The sequence below is a fragment of the Lepisma saccharinum genome, chromosome 24 (genome assembly GCF_977018435.1).
Source record: "Lepisma saccharinum chromosome 24, izLepSacc3.1, whole genome shotgun sequence".
In the NCBI taxonomy this organism is placed as follows: Eukaryota; Metazoa; Arthropoda; class Insecta; order Zygentoma; family Lepismatidae; genus Lepisma; species Lepisma saccharinum.
The window spans coordinates 54,863,695-54,891,307 of NC_139252.1; the positions used below are offsets into that span (position 1 = coordinate 54,863,695).

A 27,613-nucleotide genomic window follows, 5' to 3' on the forward strand; every position below is an offset into this window, starting at 1 on the left:
GAATGACATTGAAATATTAAAATACATGTTATATAATCACAAAATCTAGATTTTTGGCAGACAACTTCGAATTCTGCATAATTTTCATAACAATTAGTGAAAGTGTCAGGGGGTATTTTTGAGAACCCCGTGAAAGGCAAACATGCCGGGAAAACCAGGGTGCGAAATCATTGAAAACTGGTGGGGAGAAAGTTTTTGATCTTCAAACCCCCTGCCCCCAAACATGTGTACATTATACGATATACATATTTGTAATGTTATTAACAGTAAAAATAAATTACTCACTTAAAAATATATGATTATATTAATAAGAAGAATAATACTATTATTATTAATTACATAAAGTAAATTAATTTGATACTTTTATACATATCAGATATTGCAAAGAATTTCTTTACAAACTGGTTGAAGATATTAAATAAATTATGAAATAGTTAAAGTGGTTTTATTATGTGTAACGTTGATTGATTAAGTTGGTGTTTTGTCCATTTTATGCACAGCAAGGCTAATCTGGAGTGGACCTACAGTTTAAAGTGGGATCCGAACCACTATGTCCCTCCACCAGGAATCGAACCCGGGACCCCTTGATTACAAGGCAACGACGCCACCACTGCACCATCGGAGAAGCCTTTATTATGTGTAAGTCTTTGTTTAGTTTGTGCTTTATGTTAATATAAATTAATGAAATTTAATAGTTATTATTGTTTTGCATTCTTGTTTTACTTTTATTGTGCATATTGATGCAGATTTGTTAACGATCTCTTGAGAGAGAATTCATTCAATACTTACAACTACACTAATTTCTGTGCGTTTTCTATATTATTCTTAGTAAAGTATATTTGAAATTAAAAGTAATTGCTTATCTTTTGTTTGTTATAACAAAAACTCTCCCCCCTGGAAATTTTTAGTGGGGGGATTCTTGAGGGAAAGATTGTTGGTGCGGGGGAAATCCCCCCTACCCCCTCAGGATTTCGCACCCTGGGGAAAACATTGGCCAGTATCGGTACATAAATTCCACAACCAATACTTTCAGATACCGATACATGGACACCAGTATCGACTCGGCCCTAATAACAATAGTAACTATTAGAATTATAATGTATCTGCTCTGGAGAGAGGACTGCATAATATCTAGAGGAGACCCATTTGCAAGAAATCACACCTAGAATATCACTCAGGCAGGAGAAACCTTGATATTGCACAGTTGGTTCGTGAAAGTCTTATTTAGTGATGCTATTATTGTTATAATTAATATGAACAATTTAAAAAGAGTGGATCAAATAAATTAGATGTACATTAACTACAAGGGTCGTTCAAGGTTGACCGGGATTTTCGTACGTAAAAAATCGATGAATAGCCGGATCATGATGAAACGTGCGGGTGACGTAATGTATTCCTTCGCGAGTAACTAGCGCCCGGCATGACGTATTTCGCGCATGTGCAGCAGTTGCAGCGAACATGGCGGCAAGCAGTGTGTCTGTGGCTGTGGAGCAGCGGTGTGTAATCAAATTTCTCGTGAAGTAGAAAGTGAAACCAGCTGAGATTTTCAGACGATTGCAAGCACAGTATGGTGAACAAACGATGTCGTGGACAAGAGTGTACGAATGGTGTGAGCAGTTTCGCGAAGGACGGGAGCTGGTGACAAATGAAGCGCATGGACACATTCGCCCGACTGCAGTCACACCAGTGAATATCGCACGTGTTGAGCAAATTATTCTTGAGAACCGGCGAGTAACGGTGCGGGATATTGCTGCCGAGGTGAATATCAGTGTCGGGAGTGTTGAGTCAATCATTCACAACCACTTACGCTTCCGCAAAATCTGTGCAAGGTGGGTTCCCCGCCAGCTGACATTCGATCAGAAGTGGACACGCAAGACGGTCTGTGAACAGCTTCTGAATCGGTTTCGAGCAGAAGGTGATGAATTGTTGCAATCCATCATCACGTGTGATGAAACATGGTTGCACAATTCAACCCCAGAGACCAAAAGACGCAGCATGGAGTGGCGGCATAAAGGGAAGAAATTCACGACAGACGAAGCACTGCGGAGCGATGTCCTCCAGTGGCTACGACAACAACCAAGTTATTTCTACGCCAAAGGAATTCGGGAGCTGCCAGAACGATGGCAACGGTGCCTCGGTGCGCACGGAGAATACTTTGAAAAACTGACATAGTTTGGTGTTTCTTCTGCTACCTATTTCCTCTGCAGAAATAAAAGTCCCGGTCAACCTTGAACGACCCTTGTATTTTAATATTTATTTTTGCCTTTACTTGTCAGATTTAATTGAAATTTAAACAAAAAATATTTTCACTCGTGATCTGTTTTCAAGTTTTTCCGATTATGCATTTGGCCAGCTCCTCTAATAATATGATACAATAGTATACAGCAGAGTCATGTTGCAAATAACAAAAGTCTCAATGCTCAGAAAAAACAATAAATATCCTGTGCGCCAAATATAACCCACGTGGCATGCAACATAATTGATTCTAGCGCCGTGTGAGTTGCATGTGACTCACCCATATAAAATAATTTAAAAATAACAATTTTTCATCTAATTATCAAGAATTGCTTTCAACGTTTTTATTATATTCTCGTAATAAAACATTGTGGACCCAGGGAAATTATTTTTTCTTCTATTGTGGCAGTCAAAGTGTTAAAAAGAAAAACAGTGCATGCAAAAGTTACACATCGACTTAATTATTTCGATCTCTCGTAAAATCGTGTAAACAACTTACCATGGTAAGCCCTCCTCTTGTCATAAGCTGCAGTCTCCAGATACTTGAAGAGGTAAGGTTTGAGGGTGTTGGAGCAGATGAAGTACGCAGCGATGATGCTGAAGAGCCTCCATCCTCGTTGGCAGGAGTCTGGCTGCTGTGACTTATTGTTGGTCGTCTGCTTCATGACTTGGCAGTACACTTCGTCCCTCAGGGTTTCGTGCTTGTGGCAGTGCTGCAAGAAGCAGATGCAATTCAGTACACACACATGAGGAAATGACACTTAAATTATATGCTCTACACAGTGTATGACGATACCTGTTAAATATTAATGGTGGTTTCCGTACAAATTATCTATAATGTCCAGTTAAACTGGAACTGTCCTCGACAGGCACTTTTTCATGTATTTTGATTTGGAGAAAGAGCAGGAAGGGAACAAACAGCTTACTAACTTTTGGGTTTCACAAACTTACAAATAGAAGAAAGCCTATTATTTTTTAAAAAAAATTAAAGCATAGCTTACACCTTGTGCCAACATTATTAAGTAATACTGCCAATAAATATTAATAAATGTTTTTCCAATGTAGTTATTATTTCTAGCACATATTCTTTTTGTCTCATCCGATGAAGACTAAACAGTAGAAATTTTTTGTTTGAAAAAAACAATATGTGCCAGAAATGATACAAAGATAATTGGGAAAATTATCACTTACTAGGGACGTTCAATATATGTTTCCCTGTGCTATAAAATATTGTATAAAGCAATGCCATTAAAAAGAAGCATATGGTTGACAAGCGCCATCCTTCGTCTACAAGGAACAACAATCGATTCGTTATCAGACGTGAAAGGCACATGCGCTCCAGGGCGAAAAGAAAATGCTTGTTCGGAAAACGTGGGCTCGTGTCATAAGGAATTCAGAAGCATGGATGTTAAGGGCGTTCTGCTGATGGACTTTTTGCAACGAGGAACAATAATTAATGCTACCGTTATTGTCAAACATTGGATAAACTGAAAAACGCAATTCGACATAAGCGACCAGGTCTCCTGTCAGCTGGTGTCATTCTTCTTGACGATAACGCTCGCCCCAACTCGGCAGTGCAAACACAACACAAAATTGAAAAATTGGGGTGGGAACGGCTGCCCCACCCTCCATACAGCCCCGATTTAGCACCGAGCGATTTCCATCTATTTCCGGTGTTAAAATCTGAATTGCAGAGTTACCGTTTCGAAACATATGAAGAAGTGAAGCGTAATGTGACAATAGTGCTCAATAGCCAGAGCCCTGATTTTCTTGCAAAGGGTATGGACAAATTGGTGCAAGCCTGAATCTCTATGGGGATTATGTGGAGAAGTGAGGAAGGATCCTCCTACACATGTATGTATAGTTTTCTAATGTATCTTAAAAATATTTTTCTTTACAGCATACAGAAATTTATATATTGAACGACCCATATATTATTTATTCTCACTATCTTGCTTTTTTATGCTATGTTCCAAGTACTACATAAGGTTTATATTATGCCAAAACAAGCTTACTTTAAAAATAATAAACTTCTTTTCTGCAAGGTAACTTGAACAATGATCCATTCGAACAATTACCTCAACAAAACTATATCTTGAAGAAAATTGTAATCTTATGAAAACATTAAAAGCTAAGAATTCTGCTCTCTCAATGTACATACTAACGATAAAACATTTATGTTATAACATTAGTGAAGAACTAAACACCCCATCTCCGTCTCCACAACTAGAATTGCTTAGGTTTGGTTTGAGTTGATGTTTTAAGTTAACTTTGTGCACAGTAAGGCTAATCGGGACTGGACCTACAGTTTAAAGTGGAATCCAACTAGAATTGCTAACTCGCATCTTATTTACACTGACAGTCACAAGCGGCCATCCAAATATAGTGGAATCTCTGTTTCAATATGCTTCACGGCCATATGGCTACATAAATGAAAATGCAGAAAATACTTCCGTTATTGTGTTGCAATTGAACTAAAACTACACTCCATGTTCAACAGCCCTCTTTAGGGACCAAGGCCTGCCTGAGCGGCTTTCCCATTGGGTTGTCCGTCGTCAGTGCATCCCCGCTGTTTTGTAGCTTTCGAGGAGCCTGCTACTTCTTCCATTCAAGTAGTTCCCCCAATTGCCCTAAAGATGATGGATCAATGCCAAAACTTTTGCCCCGCCCCCCACTAAGAACCGAACCCAGGACCGCTCGCACCAAAGGTGAGAGCGCTTACCATTTGGCTACGTGGGAGCAACGCAATGAAACTAGGAAAGGCAAATATATAATGGGGAGAGAACTAGAATCCTGGAACGTAAAATCTGGGTTCCACTGTATCCTTAAACTGCTAAACTCAGGCGTCTCCTGCATGCTGCGCATGCGTCAGTTGTGGGAAAAGGGACAGCTTGCTCTGCGACGACATTAATGAGCATTTCTACATTCAAATTTCTTCATATAGGATAAGTATTTATTTTACACGAGAGCGCTCAACTAAGCTTATATTACATTTCTTGGATCTGAAGTGAAAGAAAGTAATAATTATTTTCCCACAATTGATGCATGCGTCAATTCAGATCCAAGAAATGTAACATAATCTTAGTTGAGCGCTATCGTGTAAAATAAATACTTCTCCCATATGAAGAAATTAGAATGTAGAAATGCTCATTAATGTCGTCGCAGAGCAAGCTGTCCTTTTCCCCACAATTGACGCATGCGCAGCATGCATGCGTTCAGGAGACAAACTTCAAAATATCATGAGCAGTGTGCAGAAAACCGAATGCTAAATTGATGAAAATACTCTGTTAACTGTTGTTTGTTTCTGGCTATTATTTGGAAGCGAGATGTTTCTGAAAGCTTGTTGCTGCTTACCATGAGGATCGTGTACACACACTTGACTTCGGTGATCTCCGCCGGCATGGGGAAGTCGCCCATATACCTCATGATGGACACGAAGCATTCCACAGCCAACTCGTTCAGCTCGGGAGCTTCCAGACGCAGCAGCGATTGCTGGATGGGGGTTGACGTAAACTTCACTAGATCAACCTGGAAGAGAAGACAATGTCGATAAAACAAAAAAATAAATTTATTTATTTTGGGTGCGTCAGCATGTATGGTCATTATGCATCCATTGAAATATATGAGGAAAAAATCATCTTATTTGAAACCATTACCCTAAAGTGAAAAAGTTAAAGGCGAAAAATGCAAGGGTGTAAAAAGACACAGGGCATATAACAAACACATTAAAAAGGTAAGAACAGTCTGAAAACATCTACAGAAACTGTGTAAGAGGAATGCTCTTTTCAAAACGCTAAAAACATTTGTTGAAACGCTGTCCACCTCTCAAGGTGGTTAATAGACAAAAATAAATAAGAACTTTTTTTGGGATAATAATAATATCGGGAACACCCAAATCTACGTTTAGCTACTAAAAATGAGGGTTTTGAAATGATATCTTGTGTCTGCCAAATATTTTCTTAAAGGGTGGGGCGAGTTACAATCCGGATAAAAAGGATTTAAGGGGTACACAGGCCCCTATCAAAAAGTTTGAGGGGGCACAATGCATCCATAGGAGGTGTAAGAAGGTACAGGGCGACACAGGAAAACGGGAACTTTTGAAAAGCGTAACTGGCAATACCCCGTAGTATGGTATCTTGAGCACAGCCAACCTTGCCATTTAGTAATCATGGATCAGTGCAGCGGTCAACATCGTGCTTTCTGCATAAAAAAAATGTTTTACAAAAACAATGATAGTTTGCAATATGCGCAGAGGGAGTTCCGTATTTGTCCGTATGTGATTTCTTCTTGTGGGGCCACCTTAAGAGTCAGCTGTACAAGAACAAGGGATGACGTGAAGAACCGAATTAAAGACGAAATTCGTGCCATCCCACTTGGCATGTTGCATGAGGGACCTCAATGACAGATTTTAAGAACGCAGAGCTAGCAAAGGACTCCATCTCAAGGACGTAATTTTCAAAAAAGTGATACTGCGGATTACTGTATCTTAAATGGCAAGTTGTAACAGTTCAATTTCTGTCAATATATGTTTTTTTTATCTGATTTCTCTGGTGTCTGGTGGGTTTTTCAAAAGTTCTCGTTTTTCTGTGTCACCCTGTATGTTGCGGGTTAAGCCACTAATGTGTGACCACATTAACTTCGGTAAATTTACAGGTTTTGAGCTGAAAATTTAACAGCTGTTAGACATCTAAATGACTGGTCTGGTATGGTATCGCATCTGAATAAAATTTCTCTATTTATTGACCAATCTCATGTATCACAATTTGGTAATAAAAACCTTGAAATATATGTGGGGGGCGGTAATGAGTTGAAACTGTTCCGTGCGGCGGCACATTAGCCATTTTGGACCTTTCAATGTATACGGGGAAACATTCCCTTATCTTTTTTTCTTTTATCAACAATTCTTACTGCAAATTTAAAACAAGGGGTGCAAGAGGGGGGGGATCGGTAACGGACTGAATCAAAATTCAAATAGGATGATCTGAAGAGTTTAGAAATCGGAGGAAAGGGAGGCGGACTTCTGTAACTTCTTTTCGGAATTTTAATTTCATTTTCCTCTGTGCATTGCACTGTGCCATGAATGCACTAGAGTGTGGAAACTAGTGTCTTCTCTGCTAGTGTAATCAGAACCGTGTACTCGACTCGACACATACAGGCTACAGCTCACCCAAGATGATAAGAACCGCGGTAAATTCGCGAATTAAAGTGGACAGTCATTTGTTTTCTCCTCTCGCTTTCCCTTCGCTTGTGTGTTGTGTCAGAGTGCCTCCGTGTTGAAAACTTCAACAACGTTATATATTACTTTCGCTCAGCGGCAGCTCAAGGGATAGAGCCGCCGTGCCATGGCACTACCCTCAGAAGAAACGCATACCTCGCCCAAGTATTGTTAAACTAATACATTGATAGTTTACAGACAAGGAGATTCGAATCTTGCAATCGGTCAGGCTGACGTGACGACCGCCCCAACCTCCTCACTGCATCGCCAGCTGTTTCGTTCGTACCCTGGCGAGGCAACAGTCCGTGCCGCCCAAGAGCTGGCCTAACCAAGTTGACACACGTGTAGAGGGTTGAAGAAGTCTCAGCGAGGAACATTTCCACCATGAGACGAGAACAAAGTGGCAGGGGGCGGGGTTACCCCATAAGAAACCGTGCCCGTCTTCGCCTGGCCTGGCGAGGGAACTTTCGCAGTGTTGACACGACACAGTTGCCACCTTCAGAAAAAAGTCGCCAAATACGACTGATTTGTAAGACCCGTTGGGGAAGTAATTTCTGCCTACTTATGGGGAAACGAACCTAATATTTTTCCAAAGTTAAATGAACATTTTTGATAATAGATAGATGCACAAAGAGGGCCATCAAGACTTTTTTAAAAATATAAAAGTAAAAAATCCTATGATGAGGCGGGTTTCCTTTGAAATTTCGACAATTTATTTTCATAACAAAGATATTTTCGACATCAAGTTAGAATCCGTGTGCATGGGTAGTGTATAAAGATAGGTTAGTGAGTGAAGATGAATCGGATTAGTACGTTATTACTTAAACACACGTTGTATTCCACGTTACCAAACGAGGATAAACATCTTGGCCAGTGGCGCAACCTCAAGGAGGGGGCGGGGGGTGGCATTGCAGAGGGTTTTTTTTCTATTTACTTGATCACGTTGGCACTACCCATCATAGTTGCCGCCGGCCGCCACTGCTTTCGCTGCGTACGCTTTCCTCCATTCGTGGAGAGTAAACACTTGGCGTGATGCGCTGAAGAATGCCGCATTCTTTGACAATGCAAGGGCAGGATTACTGGCGAACAGATGATTGCATCGCCAACCGATCACTGACGTTTGAAAATTCGACGGCATCTAGAGTCCAGCGCAGTTAATTCTGCCGTGCGATGCGCGAAACAACTAAAGAAGCAGTGTTGCTAATGGAGCAGATAGAAAAATCGCTGCAGTGCGCCGATGCACAGCTGTTACGTACAACAATAAAATTAGAGAATTCAGGTCTATCTAACGTTGAGTTTTAAACGTCATGCATTATACCAGGACTAGGATTAATATGTACTAACAAGTGGCTTTGTATGTAGCTACATACATATGGACTAAAAATTCGCAAAATATGAACTAACACATAAGTAAAATTACCAAAAATGCTGCAAAGAAGACTTCTTCATACGATTCCTTATTTGAGTGATTTCAAACAAAATAAAATATATATATATATTATTTTTCATTGCATTAATGCACTGGTGGCGTTCTAACTTTTCACTCCCAAAACCCGTATACACTGGTATGGAACTGCAACGGCAGATAATAACATGCCAACGTGTTAAACCGCTACAATTGCACCATAACACTCCTCCTCAAACAGTATTATTATTTCCTCTCTGAGATCTGCGACAGTCGGTTGCCTTTATTGTACATTTACAAAGGATGCCGGCTTCGACAACAATAACAAGTACATATACTGCCACTAGACGATAAGCTGCGCGGCTTTTTCTTTTGTTATGAACCAGGGCCGGCGCTAGTCATTTTGCCTCCCTGGGAGGTGGCGGCAGATGCCGCTCTATTTCGACCCCCCCCCCCCCCGGTCATTACGCAGCAACGGAAAATTGAAAATCAATATATTCCTAACTAAAACATCAAAATATAAAATAAATAATGTGACTTCTTATGCTATTTCAATACTATTCAGCGCAAAAGAATATCTCGCTCGATCACAGTTTTCAATAGGCTTATTTTTTTCTTCTCTTCAAATTTTGCCGCTCGGTTCGCCCTCCCCTTCCGCCGGCCCTGCTATGAACTTGGTCACCCATCAAAGCATGGCAATTTTAACACAGAAAACAATATGTATCGCATTAAGCAGCAAAAATGACGGCCTCCTCTATGCAATTTCTACAAGAACACCTGCCGGAGCCAGAGTTGAATTGCTTAGAATTTCCCGAGCTTGGCTATGCAAGGTTTTTGATTTCAACTTCGACAGAACTGGAGGCATTATGGAATTTAACGTTCATTAGCAAACACACACTTTTACATACACACACGCAATACACGCACACAACGTCAAACCGGTCAAATACTTAGTATAAAATAAAAATATGGTGCTTCCAATCCAACAAAACTCACCGCCACTTTACCTGCTTTCCCCTTCCGTGACAGAAATAGTGCTTCATTATTACAGTTGGCAACACTAGTTACTAGCTAGCCAATGAACATGCACTGCATAAAAGAAGCAACGACTACGCCGTGCTATATTGCCACATTGCCGTCCCTGCTGACCGGTGGGAACCGCGAGCTGGAGCGCTGTTCAATTGTTTTCAATGAAGTTTGCGCGAGTGTGTCCAGGAATGGAATGACAATATGGCAACAATAGCGAAGGTTTTCGAGCAGGGTAGAACACGTGATGCTAAGAGAGAGGGAGACGAAACGAAAATTCGTTTCTACGCAACGGCAAATTTACGTGTGTGGCACTCTACACAGAGTTGTTCATCTTGGTTGAGGAAAAAAACAAACAACAAGCGTCAAGGTTAATTTAACAAATTATAATTTTAAATATCCAATATGCCGGACCTGCGCTTGGCACACACAGCTAGAGATCTCCCTGTGCCTAACCTATTTATTTCATGACCAGGAGGATAACTCCTTTACATTTTGTAGGGGGTGTTAAAGGACTTTTGACTCGTCATTGTTCATGTAATGAGGCTTTTATCAGTCACATAGTAACATATTATTTTGTATCTTCTGATCCCATTGCAGTCCCAGAATGATTTTTTTATATGTTTTATAGTATGGCATGAGGGACCAAATATATTTTTATCACGGTTTTTGGTGATGACATGTTTTGAGATATTCAAGGTCCCGTGACAAAATTATATTTTTATCCAAAGGTAGGCTTGTTATATATCACTGGAAAGCTTGTTTAATTCCCTGTACTATAAGCTTGATTGGAGCTTCCTAGGCGAAAAGGGGGCGGAGTTACAGCACATTTGATATAGCTAAGCGGGCTCAAAAAGGGCAATTTCTGCTAACTTTGACCTTGAATAATTTAACAATTACAAGACAAACGAAACTAAAAATTTTCATAGTTACTAAGTTCTATGCATAGTTTCAACTCCCCAAATTTCATGAAAATCTGAGATGGTCAGGTTGGAAATTGCACATATCTGTGTTGATTTGGCATGGAATGACTCCATAGCATTTCGTTTATTTGTAATCTCGTTGCTATATATTCGCTACTTATCACAATTACTGTCTTTAAACTTCACCTAGCAATATTGGTAACGTTTGCTAATGTCACGAAAACGACAGGACCTGCAGTTTAAAGCATAACAGCGGCGGCTGGTGGATCTGAATTAGGCGAAGAACTAGTAGGAAAATAACGGGGTAATAGAGATAATTAGTTCGATAGTTGCACACATAATAGTTATTACAAAATGGGGTTTCTAACAAAGCACACAATACTTGTTATTAGAAACCCCATTTTCTAATAACTATGTTTAACTATTGATCTAAATGTAGGGTGTTTTTGTCAATAAACATATAAAGTGTATAAACGAGAATTCAAGAGTTAATATACTACATAGGTTGTAGTCTGTGCAAAGCTGCACTATCCATGTTCAACTGTTTCGGTTCTCGAATATTTTTTTGTAGCACTTGTGTTCGTACGAATGAGAAGCACAATAAACTTCTCGGAATAAACTGTAGATGTTCTTTTATTAAACCAACACTAGATTTCCCTATTACCCTATTATTTTCCTACTAGCTCTTCGCCTGATTCAGAGATACCAACCGCCGCTGTGCATGATCGGAACGACACAAATGTGATATTACCGGGAATCGAGCACGTGATATACCGAGGTTCTCGACTGCATAAGGAATGGAAGCGTGATAAAGTTATCTCGTTTCATGACATGTTCGAGACTCGTGCTGCAAAGTACTTTCTTCTTTTTACGATAGTGTGCAAGATTTATCATCTTTCCGCACAATGGGAAGCGATAAAACAGTTCCAGGTTACAAATTCTGTTACCGACCTTACTGCTCCAGGAAATGAGCTGAGAGTTTTTTCATTCGTTTCGTTCAAAACTTTTCAACGCCAACCGACACCGCTGCTACACTTCCCCAGCGCCACCTGGGTAATTTTCTTCCACGGAAGCTTTTGCAAGCGGTAGCATGCCGTCCATTAACGTAAGAAAATGTAAGTTATAAATTATCATTACTGCCTTCCTGCACTGACTTTTTGTCGCATTCTCTTTTTGCAGGAGCTAAGTTGGTACAAAAATATCTCTGCATTAATTCCATCTTGCTTTGTTTCTGGAAGTCTACAGAACATAAGGATATTTTATGCTCAGGCACGGGTGATTTTTTTTTATTCACACACAGGCTCATTTCAAGTCCTGTTTCGTTCCAGAAAAGGCACAGAGCGCGCGAATCTGTGATCTCACTATTTTTTTAAGTAAGATATGGAACAGACAAAGTGCGCGTTGGCGAGAAATTATTGTGTGGTGAATTATGAGTAGTAGCAAGCTGTCTTGAAATATTGCAATAAACACTGTTAGGTTTAATATTGTCTCGGAATGGAAATGTAAGGTTGGACGCCAAACAGTGTCAGATCTAAATTTTTGCAAACTGAAAACAATATTGATTTAATAGGACACCATAAATTTCATGGGCGCCATGGCATTCTCTTTTACAATTTTTTTCATTTTGATCGTTCGGCGCCCAGGGCCAACTCCCGATAAATCGAGGGGGCAATTGCTTCTCTGTGCACCCCCTGCAGGTACTCTTGGCCACCTGGAAGAAATAATGCAAGAGAGACGTGAAAAGTAATACCATTTTCAGTAACCTTTTGTCTGTTAGTCTTCCTTTCTTTTACTTCAATGTTTGCCCCCTTGACCCCTAGAATTGATTACCGTCCAAGGTTTTTCAATTTAAAATAATTATTATAAAAGGGATGCAGGAATGCGATAATTTCAAGTTCAAGTTGTGTTTTTTGAGGGGGCAATAGAATTATCGGGATAATATGCCCTATGGAAAAATACATTGCTTGTCCATCCGTGAAAAAAAAACTGCGGACGTCCAATGATTCAGGGGGGCAATTGCCTCCCCCCTTGCCCCCATGTGCGCACGCTTATGGTGCTTCCACAGGAATCAAACCCGGCCTTCCCTGTATACCAGACTACATAACACCAGATGTGTGCGTAACATAATATGTTTGTAAACAAGACAGCATAAAATACAGTTACACACATCCACCTAGCTGAAATTTTTCATAAATAGCGTTGTGCAAATTTCGGTCTCTGAATTTAGAAATCTCAAAGGAAGGAATGCGGTCACTTGTTAGTCGGGCGGAACAGAGATTTTCATCTTTCTTTAAACAGTCTGCACTGTGACGTAATAGAATGCAAAGTTTTCAATAGCGATACATTCCTCTGCTGTGCCGACAATATATGCTTGCAAATTTCATGTCAAGGTCTTTATCCGCATTGTCCTGTCCAGGCATTGAGATACATCACGTACTAGAACACGAGGCTGAATAACACCTAGGGCAATTCACAACCTTTTCTTTTTATTAAAATGGTCACGAACACTGGATGAGTCAATATAGCGTACTGTACAAAATATGAAGATTTGAGTCGGTCAGCTGTAAGTGAATACGATGTCATAACGCGTAAACATTTCGTGTTTGTGTGTCAAATACGAAGCAAAGTATCTTTTCTTGCTGACACACACAATTCGACGTTTCTCAAAGACCGAAACTGGCGTTACTTCACCGTGTCTACAATTGAGCTGTTCTGCGCTGCAATTGTTTGGGTTGTAGAGATCCACAAGGAACTTAAAAAAGTACTATTATGCACAGCCAAGCCCAAGCTTCGAGTTAACAACAATAATGATGTAATCGCACAGAAACGGTTCGTGACTTCGAATGATAACATTTCAATGCAAACTCCACAAGTGAATTACGAATTAGGACAAGGATTGATTGATTGAGGCAAATTTGTTGAGTGCTTCGGCACATGTACCCATCTTGCAAGAGAATATACATCCTTACTTACAAAAAAAAAAGATGTAAAAAAACACCATTATCGATCGTGATAACTTTTGCCCATTACGGTACTATTTGGCGTAATTTTGAGTCCATAAAACTTTAGGTCTCAGGAAAATAACTATCCGCTAACTTGGCACTATTTGTAGAATAATGAATATATCCAAGAGCAGCCATTTTAAAAATGGCGTCCACTGAACTTGGACCACCAAATGGTGATTTCTAGGGCCCGGGACTTTATGTCCTATAAAACTGTAAAATATGTATGTAATTATGTCATATAAATTGGAAAATATGTCATGAAAAATTACAAATATGTCAGAAAAATGCAGAAATATTATTCCCAGTAAAGCCAAAAATATGCACAACAGTACTCTCGAATTGCTCCCATACCCGATAGAGTAGAGTAGGGGCTGTAATGTACCTAATGTTATTTTTACTTTTGACTGATTTTTGTGAAAAGCGAAAAAGGCAAAGAAATGAGAACGAAACTTCTTTACTTCCCGTGCAACAATGAGAGAGAACATTTTTCCTCAATAATGTTTCCATGGCTATCAATTGTCGGCGGGATAAAAAAAGTGGGGTATTATTGTTTTTACTTTTCTTCCTCCGCAATTTCCATATCCTGCCATCGACAGTATGAACTATCCGTTGTGCTAAAGCTACGATGAAAAAATTTATGAAATTACCGATTATGTGCGAGAGAATTACGAAATTATACAGAAATATGTCTTATTACAACAAAATTGAAGAAATACTAGGGGCGTTCAATATATAAGTTTCCCTGTTCTATAAAATATTGTATAAAGCAATACCATTAAAAAGAAGCACATGGTTGACAAGCACCATCCTTCGTCTACAAGGAACAACAATCGATTTGTTATCAGACGTGAAGGCGCATGCGCTCAAGGGCGAAAAGTAAATGCTTGTTCGGAAAACGCGGGCTCGCGTCATAAGGAGTTCAGAAGCATGGATGCTAAGGGCGATCTGCTTATGGATTTTTTTGGAACGAGGAAGAACAATTAATGCTGACCGTTATTGTCAAACATTGGATAAACTGAAAAACTCAATTCGACATACGCGACCAGGTCTCCTGTTAGCTGGTGTCATTCTTCTTGACGATAACGCTCGCCCCCCACTTAGCAGTGCAAACACAACACAAAATTGAAGAATTGGGGTGGGAACGGCTGCCCCATGCTCCATACAGCCCCGATTTAGCGCCCAGTGATTTTCATCTTTTTCCGGTGTTAAAGTCTGAATTGCAAGGTTACCGTTTCGAAACAGATGAAGAAGTGAGAATAGTGCTCAATAGCCAGAGTCCTGATTTTCTTGCAAAGGGTATGGACAAATTGGTGCAACGGTGGGACAAATGCCTGAATCTCTTTGGGGATTATGTGGAGAAGTGAGGAAGGATCCTCCTACACATGTATGTATAGTTTTTTTTAATGTATCTTAAAAATAAATTTTTTTACAGCATACGGAAACTTATATATTGAACGACCACGTATGTTGTAAGAACGCGAAATTGGTGAAATATGTCAAAATGTGCTTTGTCAAGTTTGTCTATTTCGCCTAATTTTCATCAGATATGTAAAGATCTCACCCCAATATTAGATCCGAAGCCAAATGAAAAATATGTTATAAAGTCCCGGGGCCTAGTGATCTCTATTCAATGTTTTTTTTTTTCCTGGTTCTCTTACATTAGCTATAGGTAGGGATGTGAAGTTTTAGTTTGAACGATAACACCGAAGAGTTGAGGAAAGCAAAAGAAAATGTATTTCGGTAGGTTAAGGAGACAAGTTTTCGGTGTATCAGAATTTCGAAATAACGCGAATTCTGCCATTTTCCAGAATGACACCGAATTTAACACTTTAACGCGAAAAACGCCGCCAAATATGAAATATAAACTGAGGATAGCACATTTTTTGTTTCAAAAGAGCCTACCTGAAGTGCTATTCTGTCATTTGTAGTCTAGTTGGTGACAGTTCGTTTGATTAATCGATTTCCTTTATTTTACTTCGCCATTTGTACCAGTTTTGGCTAATTTGCGAAGATGGGGATGAGTAATGATATGATGAAAGAACACTCACAAACATCCATGCCCGGGCCAGGATTCGAACCCTGGCGTCGTGGCGCGATGTGCTAACCACTCCGCCACGGGGGCCGTCGGTGATGGTTCGATTCAAGAGAGATTATCATGCTTAATTCATTGCAGTTTGGCGCAGACATGACTGACAGTGTTTAACCTCGTCCTGAAATAGAAATCTCTCTGAGGGGATTTTCCCAGAAGGGAAATTTCGTTGGAAGGGGAAAATTTTCAGGGAGAAGCACCTACAGTGTTTCGGAGGGGAGGGATTTTTTTGACATTCTTAGGGAAATCTGATGTGTATGATTATGTTCAAATATTTTTGGGTGTTATCATTCAATAAACATTTCATATTAAGTGGCTCATGAGATGAAATAGTTTTCCAAATGGAAGCAAGTTGGTTTTTCTCACAAAGGTAAGCCGTATTTTTTTTTGTTATTAAAACTAAAACTTGTCTCAATTTTCCAGAACTAAAACAACATGAAATCTTAAGAATAGAAGGAACAGTAAAAATACATGTAAAAATAACACCGACTTTAAACTAATAACACCGAATTTTGCCCTAAACCGCGAAAAATAACATCAAATTTATGGAAATATAACACCGAAATTTATGGAAATATAACACCGAAATTTATGGAAAAATAACACCGAAATTTATGGAAATATAACACCGAAATTTATGGAAAAATAACACCGAAATTTATGAAAAAATAACACCAAATTTATGGAAACGTAACACAGAAATTTATGGAAAAATAACACCGAAATTTATGGAAAAATAACACCAAAATTTATGAAAAAATAGCCGAAATTTATGGAAAAATAACACCAAATTTATGGAAAAATAACACGAAATTTATGGAAAAGGCACCGAAATTTATGGACAAATAACACCAAATTTATGGAAAAATAACCGAAATTTATGGAAAAATAACAAATTTATGGAAAAATAACACCAAAATTTATGGAAAAATAGCCGAAATTTATGGAAAAATAACACCAAATTTATGGAAAAATAACACCGAAATTTATGGAAAAATAACACCGACATTTATGGAAAAAGAACACCAAATTTATGGAAAAATAACACCGAAATTTAGGGGAAAATAAAACTAAAACTTCACGTCCCTAGCTCTAGGTGATGAAACAAATGAAAACTAAAGTTCCTAGCGGTTTTATGACAGGGTCTGGATTAGTATCTTTTTGACGATTTAAAGCACCCACCTTTGGGCACGCCAACTCGTAAAAATAAAGATAAGTATTTACCAGGATGTCTCGAAAATTGACATGAAGAAGCCACTGAAAAAAAAAGTAGTGCGAAAAGAGAAACTGCTGAACAGAGTCGGGGAAAAATAGCAACACAAACTTCTGAAGTAAAAGCAGACGAAACTCTCCTGCGAGAGTTTTCCCACACTTGACACACGACATCATTCTCTGTCCACCTGCCTTGGTTCTCCCTTTTCACAAGAAAAAGCTAGAAACTCAAAAGCTATAGCGCGGAGAGATCATATTACTCAAGACTCTCTCTCTCGCACTGACCTTTTCCCAAGAAGACAGATTCACTGAGACAATAAAAAGAACATAACGACGGACAATGCTCTCCATTTTAGAAAAATATTATGCCCGTGTGTGCAAGGGGAAAGCTACACCTTTATCACGATTCGGCGATAACGTAGAGAAGCTTCACCCCCGAGTTTCGGAATTTTTTTTTTTTTTCACTGCTTGCCGCAAAACGAACGACAAGAGCTGGAAGCAGCTTTGCATATGACTTACTAACTAACTCTCTCTCTATATATAAAAGATGGAAAATGGTCGTTGGCGAAAGGTGAGCTGAAGTTCTGTACTCCGACAGGTAGAAAACAGCCCAGGAAAAAGCGAATACAAATTTCGTTCAAAATCCTCGGACCATTCCGCTCCCTCCAGGTTGCAACACTGCGAACCAACGTCGCTGCGGAGAATGGAGTGGGGAAATGAGGTGCGAGATGCGCAACAGCTATTTGCAGCGTCTTGTTTTTAAACTTGTCAAGTTATAGCCTTATTGAACCCGAATGTTCATGGCTGCAGCAACACAGGCCTTCCATCTGTCCCTATCCTCATGGGCGTCCGGAAAGGGGAGGGGGCAAGGGGGGGCAAAGTCAACTTAAATTTATATATTTCACACATATAATTTCATTTCAGCCACAATAATATGTGTTAATTATTGCATGAACATGATAAATTCAAATTGGAAGCAATGTTTTTTGAGGGAACAACACTATTATTGGGCAAAATGTACCTTGTTTGCCCTCACCTGGAAAAAATTACCTTCCTTGCCCCTCCCTGGAAAAAATTCCTGCGGACCATGCCTATCCTGAGCAAGATATGAGTCAAGTCTTGCATATGAGTGGGTGAAAATAATATATGCTGGCCCTGGAACGAAAAGTTTTCTGATGAATTCAAGAAATCGGGAAAAACAGATTTAGTATCTCTATCTGAACTATAGAATGCTGCAGAGAGAGGATTTCGTTCAAGGGGCAAATAGTTCGCACGGGCGACGCTAGATGACGTACGGAATAGAGAGCTGCTTCGTTCGAGCAAATAACGCTCGAACAGGCAAAACGAGCGGTATACGCTCGAAGCCCAGCAGTACACGTATAGCCTAACCGTAATTTGTCTGTGGTAGTGGGACTCAAATATGGATCGTGAAGTGAAAGATCCAGCGAAATTAAAACTTAAGGGGGAGAGGGACAGTTTCCCCTAGGTCCTTCTCTCTTCGGCAGCTGCCGACCACTGTTGCCAGCTTCGCTCTTTTGGAGCCAGATCTGGCTCTTTCATGCACTCGTTTGGCTGTGAACTACGGCACCCGCCCCTGCCCCACTATGATGCTATCACTGGCTCCGGCTTACATAGACAACTTCTGTCAAAAAGTACGCGTAAACATTTTGCACGTGACGTGATATTATTATATTAGCTGCGTCGTTCCACCCCATCTTACATCCCCAGCTACTTTTCTTCATAGCGCCTTGGCTGACGTGAAGAGGACGTAATATTGTTATCAGGGAATACTTTATTTTCGATTTCGTACGACCATCGCTGGGTTATTGAGATGGGGTGATGCCGCCGGATCTAGACGGTGAACACTAAGATTAAATTGCCACCACTTTAAAGCCAACGGTAATAACAGCGCCCCCTCACACACACCCCCACTCATTTGACACCTAAAATTACCCCAGGAGGCACTTTATCCAGTTTCGTAAATCTAGCTCCTTCAAAGTTTTTACTCCGTTTACGGTTAAATTTAGCTCTTTTATGTGCATGAGGTTTGGCAACACTGCCAGTATGGCCGTAGGAGGCAAGGAGAAATACATTGCTCTTATGGAAGTATTATTTTATTTGTTTTCTTGGGAATATCAAACCTCCGATGGCATAGAAAAATATATCAACGGAAAAAGGACAGGCTGAAGTAGTAATTGACAGACGGAAATGTCGAAACTTCCATTTGATTAGCCGTAACTTTAAGTTGAAGTTGATTCCCCATAAGGAATACATGGGTTTCTGAAAATTCTTATTCATCATATTTTTCAAGCATTGTTTCTAGCTTAATAATCAACTTTTAAAAACACTTTCACTTGCAACATGTGGAGAAATTCATACTCTATTGAACACCAGCTTTTTTTCCTCAGTAGCATTGCCCATTCGGACGATATTGAAATAAATGCATAACTGGTGCGAAATTGTCCCTCATTATGGGCTGAAACTTCCCGGGCGGATTTTGACATACAGGCTACGATTATTGTCACATTGAAATGATATTTGATTCTATACACTCGAGCAAGGGGGACACGAACATACTGAACATTTATTCAAAGTTGAAATAACGAATAACAAAAGATGTGAATGTGTCTGGGACGTGCAACATGTAATAGAACGCGCAAAATATAATAGGGAAAGACATACATTACACAAAACTTTGTATAATTTAAAGGTTCACATTACAATGATCCACTTTACATCAGTCCAGATGTTCGACTGGGATGCTAAAATGTAGCATATAATTGTAAAGGGAACTATTCTTGTCTAAGTAGTCCTAATGTATCTTCTGTCAAATAGGGAGGGGGGAGATGCAGTGGCGTCTCCAAGGTGGGTTGGTGGGAGTCATAATCCCCCCCTTTGGTCCAGTATTCACCAAAAGTAGAAAACGATGGCAATGAAAGGATAATTTTTAATGTAAAGCAATTATGTATACGCTAGAAAAAAATCATTGACAAAAATCGGCTTAAAAGCTGTTAGATCCAAAATTAAAGGAAGAATGAATGAATCCACTGCTTTAGTCGCAAGCATTACAGACATAGGCTTCCTACCTGTTCCTTCCACGTCCAGTCCGTGGTGTTGTCCTTGCTCTTCTTGCCTTTCCCCTTCTTGTTGCTCTTAAGACTCTCGATCACCCTCAGGGAGCCGTTGATCGACCCATCCGCAGCTTTCAGCATCTCAAACCTGGAAAGACAAGAAAACGTCTGCTTTAGGAATTGTGCACAGAATGAACAGAATTCCATTTAAAAATAAAGAACATGTTGCCATTACTGAAATGATCCCTTCTTGCATCTTCGGGACGAAATTGTCTGCGTCGAGCTCTAAATTGGTTGACAACCTTATCCTGGCTCACGTACGATACGTGCAAACGGTAAACTTCTCATTGTAAAAGTTTCATAGTAAACTACCTGATTACCCGACGTTGCCCGGGTATTTATTTATCCCAATCTTGCATTAGACAGGAAAAGAATGAATTCTAACTATAGCGTAAAATGTAACTAATTTTAAATGTGATCGTGAATGTCACCAATTAGCTTAGCGACTCCGAAAACTATGGATTCGACACTAATCTAGGTCGTTTGTGGCATTTTATTTTTCACCCCCTCTCACCCGCCATGTCGATAGGTGATGAACTTGGAGTTGAACCGCATCGGGAGTGTCACCAAAACTATGGATTCCATTCGCAACACAGCCTGAATGTTAGACAACCCGAGAAACACTATCGTTGTGCGTATTGCATAGAGTCATGGGTGTCTGTGCGGAATTTAATATCGGTGGTTTTCGATTATTTTTACATGTCACCCCTTCCCACCCCACCCCTAGGGGTGCCAGGGGTGTCTTACCCCCACAGTATTTCTTTCCAGGTTGCAAGTGATGCGCGTACCAAGTTTCGTTGAAATCGCTCCAGGCGTTCCAGAGTTATTGCTGAACAAACACACACATACACACAATACATATAGAGATGGAGATTGATTAATTATTTTGCTTCCCTTTTCTGCCAATTTGGCTAATCGCGACGATGTGAATGAGTGAAATGATGAAATTGATGAAGGGACACTCGCAAACAACACACCCATGTCCAGGCCGGGACGCGAACCCGGGACCTCTTGCGTCGTAGCGCGCTGTGCTAACCACTCCGCCACAGGGGCCGGCTACAAGGGATCATAAAGGCCTACCCGAAGTACTAGTGGTAACGTCGTCGCCTTGTAATCAAGGGGTCTCGCGTTTGATACCCGGTAGAGGCACATAGTGCTTCCGATCCCACTTTAAACTATAGGTCCAGTCCCTATCAGCCTTCCGTGCATGAAGTGGATTTAAAACTCAACCTCAAACATGAGAACGTAAGTGCAGCCAGGAGTAATGCAGTTTCATAGAAGAGTCTTATTGAATCATTGCCAGGGGGTGGGGGTGGGAGTACCACAGTGGCGGAGCGTGACCTTTCCAACAATGTAAGCCTAGCATGATGAAGGCTTGTGTTTATTTTGGTGCTGGGTCAGTGATTTATCCACAATCATCCCCTCCCCCATTTTCTCAGAACACCTCCCTGAATTTTTTGACAAAACCCTAATTTTGGCACTAAATTTAACCTTACACCCTTTAAAAACAAAGTTACACTACATCAGATTAAATATTCTGGATAAATCCCTGAGCCTGGTGTTTTCTTTGCTAGGCTGTATATCTCCTACATTTCAACTGGTAATTACGTCGGTTTTATTCCTATCACAATGAGTAACTTATCCATAAAAAAATGCAAAGTTAGATAAAATGAAGAATAATGATAATAAAGAAACGAAAACAGAAAGAAACAGAAAAGTGCTGAATACTTTTTACAACCGCTGCATAACCAAGTATCAGCTCGTACCATGAATCACAAAATCGGGGCACTTTATTTTTCGTTTCTGTTACCGTGCCTGCTAGAGAAGTGGTGGGCCTACCTGCATCCACAAACCAACAACAGTTGTTCCTGCAAGAAGCACTTCGAAGCAAATGGTCGCCTGTTTTTTGGGGAAAAATTGACATATGGCTACAGTGCCACTAGAGAATCGTAGAACCGTAAATTCTGAATGGTACACAACCATAAACAGCCATTTCGTACGTTGTTCGAAGAGTGCTTAAACCACGGACTATGTAATTAATAATCTTTTGTTCACATTTGACATGAGATTTGTAAAACTGGTTCAATATTCAGTTTTAATTAAAAATTTTAATTTTTGAAAAGGTTATTGCACTTGTTAGCTCAATTACTACCAGCTGAGTTCAAATATAAACGAAAAACAGAAATCTTAATATTTCTAATGTTTGTGCTCTCCTACAAGCGAAAAACAGAAACAAGCGTTTGTTCCCGTTTCTCGCTCATTATTAGGTGTTTCTCCTTTTTTCCCTTCCTGTTAGTTTTCTGCTTCAGAATTCCCTGTTCCTGGAAAAAACCTCCTTGAAACACCACTGGCTCAAATTTCCTTTGCAGCCATCCATTCATTCATACCCGACAACGCTGGAGAACCCTCCTCTTGCAGGACCTGGGTCTCGCTCGCGCGTGTTCACGGTTAGCCAGTGAAGCCAACCCAAGCATAATGGTGCTAAATATCACACAAGTTTCAAAAGTCGTTTGGAAGTTGGGGATATAAATGAAACAAGAGGGCCGCTGTTCGTGGTAGTTGAATTTTCTCAAACTTTTCAAGTATGACGTCGAACTCATCCCGTTGGTTGAACCATTCGAATTTATATTTATTTCTTGTTACAAATTAATATTAATGATATGTAGACCGCAGAACAATTTAGTAGATGTAGCATAATTACGGAGTTTAAAGGAGACCATGGATGTCCAGAAGGGGCAAGGGGAGAAAGCCCTTCCTGGAAAATGAATGTCAACCATAAAATAATATATTTCACACATATAATTTCATTTCAGTCACATCAAATTATGTTAATTATTGTAAGGGTGTTGCAGAAAAATGTTAACTTCAAATTGAATTAGTATCTTTTGAGGAGGCAACTTTATTATGGGGGAAATATACCTAGTTTATACCCCTGGAAAAATTACTATGCTTAATCAACCCCGGTGGAAAGAAATACTGCGGACATCCATGAACAACACTTTTTGTAAACATAAGGTTTGCAACGCTGTTGTAAACCTCTGGCCGGAAGGTTTACACACGTGGGTTTTGACCCGCTCTTCTCCACCCAGAAAACGGGCCTTGCACCCAGATAGGGTAGGCACTGCTCGTTCGCGGTCAGAAATTTGTAAGGCAAGATTCAGAAGGCTTACAGCTTTCCACAAGCAGAAGGCGGGAGATCCCATGTGCTGCCTGGCGCTGAAGTGTTGCAATCTAACAAACATGATCTCGAACACTGGTGTCGACCCGATTTGAACTTTGAAGTTGTTTACGAATTTTTGCCAGATAATTACATACATTTTACTAGAACTAATGAAGTGTAAGCCCGGCTTACACGGCTTACATGGACGCTCCGCGCCTGGAGTACCATCTTCCACCGAAATGTTGGGAGTTTTCACCGTGAATTGATTCCTGGACCTTTCGCTTGGTGTATCAACTGGGGCTGGAAAAAGCTTTAATAAAAATAAGTGTGTGAAGCTGGGGAGAAGCCTGAATGGGACATCACAAATATTTTAAAAAGACAATGGACCATTCACAAGAAACCTGTCTGCAGTAAACATGGTCTAAAACAGCCGAACGGCCGCTCAAAAAAAGGACGAAAGAATGTTTGGGAGATTCAGCCTACGACAAAAGCCAGCTTAGCGAACACAATCCACAAGAATGTTTACGATTGTTTCAACCAGTTTTGTGCACATATAAGGCACCCAGGAACAGGGCCGCCGCTAGGGGTGTGCGACGTGCGGCACCGCACAGAGCTTAGTCCTTCCGAAATGTCTGTAGGAAACGTATATTTCAATCGGTACCCTTGGCCCTCTGTACCTACTGGAGAAAGTGAAATACCTTGCATTGTTTATGAACGTTTTCCGTTGATTTTAGCTCTCGGAAATGTGTTATTGTGAAGTAAAGTACATCTGTTACCTTAGCATGTTACTTTACTGTAAAGCAGAATAACCTGAAGGCTTCGCGCAAGTGAATATAGCACCCAAAACGACATTCCACAACAGCTATAATTCTACGTAGTTAGGTTAGGTACTGATAGTTATTTTCGGCGTGTTCTTTCGCTACTTTAGTGTATACACAAACCGCGACGAAAGTACTCCTAAATTGTAGGTTTTGACTTACGTGGGCCACTCTTTGGGATCAAATATCTCCGTTATTTGTGCTTTCCTAAAGCTGGAACCAGTTTTACATTACGTAAAGCATTGACATTTGTCGATTAAAAAAAATCGACGTAATTCTCGAGGGGGTACAGTGGGTAAACGGCCCCGAAATGGAATTTGTCAATATTTTCACTTCTTAACATAAGGGCATCGCGTTTGCTAATGGCAGCCCAGCCTATGAAAGATCTTGATACTTAAATATTCCGCAATTGGTTTATTCCACTTCGCTCTTCTGCCTGAGTGGTGAATGATGAAGGGATACTCACAAAGAACATCCATGCCGAAACCGTGATTCGAACACGGAACCTCTAGCTTCGTAGCGCGCCAGTATTTTTCTGCCATTTCTCACGTCAACTTTCTCCAGTGAAATAACCATGTGCATGTATTTATCCGAAAAGACCGAATCTCCATTGTACTCATAATAACACTCATTCAACTCCTAAAAAGTACAGAACTGGAAATAAGTGTAAATGGACTGTAGGAAATTCCTCACTTCCCACATGGAGGAATCACCCCTGCACGAATGAGTAGTGTAACCCCATCATAGAAAACCTACAACGACGACCGGGGGTTCGTCGTGCTGACCACACCGGGAGTGAGGTCGGTAGGTGACCCTCGCGGGCTGTTAAGCCACGGGTTATTATTTCTTTTAGATAATTTTTGCAGGAAATCCACGGTATGTATGAATATCCGCCGTTCCAAGAACCATGGAATCAATATCCTGAACGCTACACACACAAACAAATATGACGTGAACAAACCTCTCCTTCAACTCGGCGCAAAGTTTCATGCGAAAGGGGTCATCCTCTACTCTGGTACACTTGGTCTTCCTCATTTCCATGGTACTCTCACTCACTGAAACACATCGCACTTCGCCGCAACGGCAATATGTCGCAAGCACACGAGACGCGAAAGACGAAACACTTCTGTTAAGAAATCGCACACGCAGCCTTTCCGACGTTAACGCAATTGCACAGTCTTCGAGACGTAACACAACAAACCCGATTCGACCATAGCAGACGCGCGCGTGCTGGTCGAACGTTTGTGCCGAGCGCACGTATACTGGATACGTTCAACAGCCCGTACCGTCCGAGCTCAACGGACCAGTGTTGCCATAATACGAGGGCATAATTTCCCTTTGCAAGCAAAAAATCCCTTTACGCACAATTTTCCCTTCATATGAGAAATAATAATAATAATAATTAGTAGCAGTTGTAGTGGGCATAGTTCAAGTTTAAAACATAAGAATACTTTTAGTGTTAATAACGGAAATAAAAGCAGAGTTTTGTGTGACAGGTTACTCGCACAACATAAACACTGTGACTAAAATTTCTCCATAAATTTTAAAGCCTTTTCTTGAACCAGGTGTGTCAAAGTTAATAACAAAATAGAATAACAATGCATTTTAGTCAACTTATTGGTGAGAAATGTAAAAAAATAATAAAAAAATACATGTGCTGGATATTTACTCATTTGCTTGATACAGTTCCTCCCAAGGATATAATAGTAATAATAATTGATTGATTTGCTTCATTTTACTTCGCTTTTGTGCCACTTTTGGCTAATTTGCGAAGATGGGGATGAGTGATGATATGATGAAATTGATGAATGGACACTCACAAACATCCATGCCCAGGCCGGCATTCGGACTGCAGCGGGATTGCGCACACTTTTCCGGTTTTATCAGTGGTATCTGATAAGCCGTTGACAAGCTGTCACAATGTACAGGATTGCGCACAAAGAAATAAGGCGATGTTGTCAGATGTAAAATGTTCTCAAGCCGTTCTCACTTCTGTTGTTTGTTTGTCTTTGTGTGTGGACTTACACGTGTTTTTGCAGTCATTAACCTAACCTAACTTTTGAATAAATTGGTATGATTTACTATTTTGTATCTAATTTTTCTCTCTTCTTGTCTAAAGAAAAAAACAATTTTGCGCGCAGCCTTTAAAGCTATCAAAGTGACAACGTTCGATCAAAATCTGTGCGCAATTCGGTTGCGGCGGGGATTCGAACCGGGGACCCCGGGCGTCGCAGCGCCACGGGGCCAGCTAACAATAATAATTATTACAGTTTCATGAGTTTGTAATAGTTATTATTTTATAATCATAACCATGATAATAATAATTATTATTGTTATTATATTTGCTATCAAGTTTTATCATTTGACCCCTTACAAAAATTTCTAGCGACGCCCATGCATGAATGTAAAATTGCCTTTGTACAATTGCCCATTTCATAAGGTCATTATTAATTCTTATCGTTGCTATTAACCGAAGGTGTGCAAAAGGGACGCCAAATAAACATGTATACGCTTACACTTAAAAGAGTAGAAATAAGAAGGAGTGCAAATACACATATATATCCTAAAGGAGTCTCTTCAAATTTCCCTTTTGGCTTAAAATTCCCTGCAAAAAAGGGAAATTTCCCTTCGTATGGCAACACTGCAGCCACGCGCGTATGTGGAAGAACATGGAAACTCGCGGCAAACTTTCCATCCCGAGTGACTGCTCTGCACCCCTTTCCTCCCCTCCTCGATTCAGACTCTTATGCTCTCATTGTCTTACGGTGGAATTATCATTCTCCCACTCCATTGTTTCCCTCCATGAGAATCCCCGGCTGTGTAACGGTGCTGATCGGGAAAAGAAACTCTTGTTCTGGAAATGGGAAGTAAAACAACCCAAGACAATGTTGCCTTTTGGTATCGGACGCAGTTCTGCAAACCCACATTTCATATAGCCTCAAGAACGAACAATTCGATCAGTTTCTTGCCTGAGAAGAGTTACGATCACCAAACATTCATAGACTTCTATACACTGTGTGAATTAAGCTCTTTCCTTTGGGGGAGATGCCCATTCAGTGATGTATTAGTGATTTCATTTCGGTATTTTTTTAATGCAAATTTCTGCATTACCAGTCAGCAAACTAAACTATGGCCTTAGAGTTCTAGATACTTTGATTACCACGTAGGTGAGAAGCTTATGATAGCATTTATGTAATTTAGAAACAGTACATTCACATTCTAAGAAAACTCTAAGTCATATACAAAAAGAGCTGCCCCACCCCGCGACAACAAGATTGTTGGTTGGGGAAAATCCCCCCGCCCCCCAGGATTTCACACCCTGACTTCAGGTTGTCCTACGTGGAAGTGAGGTTGACATTCGGGTATACTACGTGGAAGGGCCACCCCTTGCACC

General features: G+C 40.3%; 1 protein-coding gene across 11 annotated transcripts in view; it reads right to left on the bottom strand.

Annotated features, from left to right (window-relative positions):
- LOC145978267 (unconventional myosin-XV-like) overlaps positions 1 to 27,613 on the bottom strand; it is a 536,876-nt gene that overhangs the window by 23,672 nt on the left and 485,591 nt on the right. For all 11 annotated transcript variants that reach the window (XM_083110775.1, XM_083110774.1, XM_083110769.1 and 8 more), the window contains 3 exons: positions 20,197 to 20,329; positions 5,590 to 5,763; positions 2,735 to 2,948 (listed from right to left, as the gene is read on the bottom strand). In XM_083110775.1, the coding sequence (XP_082966901.1) occupies positions 2,735 to 2,948; positions 5,590 to 5,763; positions 20,197 to 20,329 (521 nt within the window). The remainder of the gene's footprint in view (positions 1 to 2,734; positions 2,949 to 5,589; positions 5,764 to 20,196; positions 20,330 to 27,613) is intronic.